Below are 4,183 nucleotides of genomic sequence, written 5' to 3' on the forward strand. Positions count from 1 at the left end.
GAGGTGGACAATGAGACAAATACTGGCTAACAACTGGTTAATTCTTTGAGGGAAAAAACGTAAGAATACCTAAACCCATACATCAAAATAACTCCAGATACGAAAAAGGAACTTTTTTTTAACAAAACCATTAAAATTAGATATAGGGTAAAATTTATATAAAACTTGGGGTGTGGCAATCCTTCTAAACATGATCCTAGGGCCAGAAGGCAAAAAGGAAAAGATTTATCCATTTTTAATTTTTTTATTTTTTTAGTCATTTTTAATGCATTTTTCCCTGTGCACAAGAGAAATAACTGATAGAGTCCAAAGATACAGTTTCCTTTATACATAGCAGTTAAAAGTAATGCAAACATCACATGACACTTTCAGTGAAAGTTACATTTCCAATTACAAATCAAAAGTATTAGGATCTCTTTACGGGAGAAGCTGAGAAGGAAGTCTTAGGTAAAAAGCACTTTCCTGGCATTACTACACTGATCCTTCGGGCTGCACAAAGATTAAGGTCATATACAGTCAATCTGCAAATGTTGACACAATGTCACACTGTAAGTTTTCTGTACAATTAAATGTATATTTAGAGATACCAGGATAAACATTTCTACTATATTTTAACTGAACTTGCCTAGCCAACATTTTCACTGAGAAGTTTATCAAAGATGCTGTAAGATTCTACAAACTTGTGAGACATACCTAGCTCCAGAAATATTTCTATTTTTTCTCAATTTGGTTACACATATTCTGCTCAGAGATTCTGTTGTAATATTTCCAGATGTACAGTTCAAATTGTGCTTACTGTACTGGGTACAAATATAGCAAAAAAGATCAAAGAATGGTATAAATCTTACAGCATTTTGCTAGCAAAAATACATGCCAAAGTCACAATAAGCAATATTGTACCACAAATTAGAGAGCTTCAAATAATTTGCTTTTGTTTTTCATTATTTTCATTCTACATTAAATTACTATCATAGGCTAATGTTTAAAATGCAAATAAACTGGACATCTGTAGGACAAAACTTGTTCACCCAACTGTGAAGGTTGATACCTGTTTCCAAAAATCACAATAAATGCAGAATAAAGAGAAGTGTTTGCATGCAACACCTTTGAGTGAAACAGCATTGATTCCCACCATCAAAACAGAGAAGGAATGAGAAAGGAAGGGAGGGAGGGAAAGGGGGAAGGAAAGAAAGAAGGAAACAAAGAGGGAGGGAGGGAGGGAAGGAAAGAAGGAAGGAAACAAAGAGGGACGGAGGGATGGATTCTATCTTAAAATGCATATTAGATTTATAACTAGACAGATTTAAAATAATCAAAATGAAAGTAAAGCACGAATTTTTTGTCTGTTTAAAGATTTAAGAGCCATTATCAAAAATAAGATACATTTTTTCAAGGTACAGAAATGTAATTACGATGGCTGGGAGCCCAGCAGCCTCTCAATGGCAGCATTGATGTCGCCTCCTGTTGCTATTAGAGCCTGCAAGTTTGCTTCACGGTTTAAGAACCCCATGGCGTTGAGCTGTTCCAGTTGTTGCTGAAATCTGACTTCTGGATTCGGCAGCTGTGGAGGATTTGCTCCAGCCAGAGCCTGCACCATTTGCTGAATGAACTGCTGGTTGGGTCCAGATTCTGATATTGGGCTTGTGGTTTCACTGGGTGCAGAACTAGATATGGTGGGCCCAGGGGGGCCGCCAGAGCCAGTGGAGCCAGGTGGACCTGCAGGGCCAGTGGGTCCTATGGGCCCAATGGGGCCTATGGGTGTAAATGGGACTATTGGGCCTATAGGGCCTATGGGTGTGACTGGGCCTACAGGGCCTATAGCGGTTCCCAGCACCCCCACCCCTACACCTGGAGCGAAGCTTGGAATGAGGCCAGGTGCTTCAGTGGCTAATGTCTGTAGCCCCTGCTGGATCTGCATTAAAGCCTGCATTGCTCTTGGGTTTGACATAGCTGAGAGTGTGTCTGGATTCTGCATCTGCTGTAGGAAAGCCGGGAGCTGGGGACGCATCTGCTCCTGCAGCTGAGGATTTGCAGTAAACACGGGGCTATTCAGCATCATCTGTGCAGCCAAATCTGGATTCTGGCTCAGCGACTGCATCATGCTTCTCATGTAGGGCGCAGACAGCATATTCTGGATCAGCTGGGGGTTTTCAGTTATCTGTTGCAGTAAGCTCTGCATTCCTGGGGTACTGAAGATGCTGGCAACATAATTGGCTGCAGCCACGGTGTTCCCGGTAGCACTGGTGGAGCTACTACCAGACCCACTGCCACTGCCACTGCTTGAGGTTGTGCTGGTGGTCGCAGAACTCTGGGTAGCCGGTGGTGGTGCCCATGGATTGGGTAGTGGATCTCGATTTTCTGTGCGAGAAGGCTGCGTGCCTTCCCCGGAGGAAGAACTGCTCCCCACCGAGGCAAATGGATTACCCCCAAACTGCTCTTGTGCGGCATTCAGCATGGGTTCTTGAATGTCAGTGTACATGCGCCGCAGGGCATTGTAGCCACCTGGGATGCTTTCGAGATTGCTGAGAGCCAGGTCCTGATTTCTCATCATCTCTTGCATCATGGCTGGATTCCTGGCTATTTCCAGGGTCTGCCTCATTATATCTGGGTTGTTGAGCAGGTGACTGATTTCTGGGTTTCTCTGAATCAACTGTTGCATCTGTGGATTGGCCATAATGAGCTGCCTCATTAGATCAGGATTCGAAAGCATGCTCTGAACAAAGGGATTTTCCATGATTTGGATCATCATCTCAGGGCTGGACAGGAGCTGCTGCTGCATCTGGTTCTGGAGCTCAGAGAAGTTGGTTGAGCTCAAGCCCAGGCTGCTAAGGCCTGCAAGTCCTCCCAGGCTCCCCAAACCAAATGGGTTGCTATTTGTGGAAAGAGGTGTGGAGTTATTCCTGGGAGTCGACGGGGAGGTAGTATTAGTTCCCGCGGCATTACTAGGCTGTGTGGACTGGCCCTGAGGTCGGTTCTGGCTTTTGATGACAAGGTGAACAGTCAGTCCATCATGGATGCCGTGCTGGATCAAGGTATCTTGATCTTTTAAGATTTTTCCGGCAAAAATCAGCACTAGCTGATCGGTTTGGGATTTGAAGCGTTTCGAAATCGCTTCCTTAAACTGCTGGACTGAGCTATTCTCGGGCACCGCGAACTCCTCTTTCTCTTTGGGGGTCTTCACAGTGACTTTGATGATTTTGGGCTCGGCCGGAGCAGAGGCAGGGCCTTGGGCCGAAGCAGGGCCACGGGAGGGGCGCGGGGGGCCGCTGCTCTCGCCGTTCTCAGCCATGGCGGCCGCGGTGACGCAGGCAGACAGGGAAGGCGCGGGCGGGCAAGAGAGAGAGCGAGGGAAGGAGGAAGGAAGGAGGCGCCGCCACAGCAGGCTGGGCAGGGCCGGGCAGGGAGCGCGGAGCACGGTACCTCTGTGATGAAGACTGCGGTTCCCTGGTCCTCCAGTGGAGAGGGGACTCCGTGTAGGCCGCGGGCTGAGGTCTCCACGCTCAGGTCTCTGGGCCTCCAAAGCCGCCTTGTGATCCCACCGCGCGCACTCCCAGCAACTCCCGCAGCCGCTCCGCCCGCTCCTCCCCGCCCCTTCCCCTCCCCCTCCCCCAGTTCTGCGCTCACCTCCCCGCCCCCCTCTGCTGACGCGGCTCCAGGACCGGAATGATAGATTGGACTCGGTCAAAATTAAAAACTTCTGTACTGAAAAAAAGAGAGAGAGAGTGTGTGAGTGAGAAACAAAGAGAGAGAGAAACAGAGAAAGAAACAAAGAGAGAAGACAAGAGAGGAGAAAAGAGGAGAAGGAGGGAGGAAGAAAGGAGAAGGAGCTAGCTTCTGTAAAGGACATTAAAAACCAGTGGAGAATATATATATTTGCAGTTCATAAGGCACTGAAAGGATGAAAGCCTGAATCGAATCAACCCCATGTAAAAAATGAAAAATAAAGAATTTTGACAAAGCAAAAAGGAAAAGATTAACACTCCAAATGGAGGACAGGGAGAAGACTGGGAGGAGCTTGCGTTTTACAAAAGAAGTGCAAATGGCCAATGGGCATATAAAAGGATGATTTCGCTCACTGGTAATCAAAGAAATTCAAATAAAAACAATGAGATTTTACTTCTAGCTTATATTGGCAAAGATGAAAAATAATGGTAAACCTTGTTTTCCACAGAGAGCTGAAAAA

At 46.3% G+C, this 4,183-nt stretch overlaps 1 protein-coding gene across 1 annotated transcript; it reads right to left on the bottom strand.

The window, feature by feature from the left end:
• Positions 1 to 224: 224 nt before the first annotated feature.
• On the bottom strand, positions 225 to 3,613 carry UBQLN2 (ubiquilin 2). The gene has a single exon (XM_014853403.3). It carries the CDS (start codon positions 3,287 to 3,289, stop codon positions 1,409 to 1,411), a length of 1,881 nt encoding a protein of 626 aa, XP_014708889.1. The 5' UTR covers positions 3,290 to 3,613; the 3' UTR covers positions 225 to 1,408.
• Positions 3,614 to 4,183: the final 570 nt, after the last annotated feature.

Source organism: Equus asinus, chromosome X (genome assembly GCF_041296235.1).
Source record: "Equus asinus isolate D_3611 breed Donkey chromosome X, EquAss-T2T_v2, whole genome shotgun sequence".
In the NCBI taxonomy this organism is placed as follows: domain Eukaryota; kingdom Metazoa; phylum Chordata; class Mammalia; order Perissodactyla; family Equidae; genus Equus; species Equus asinus.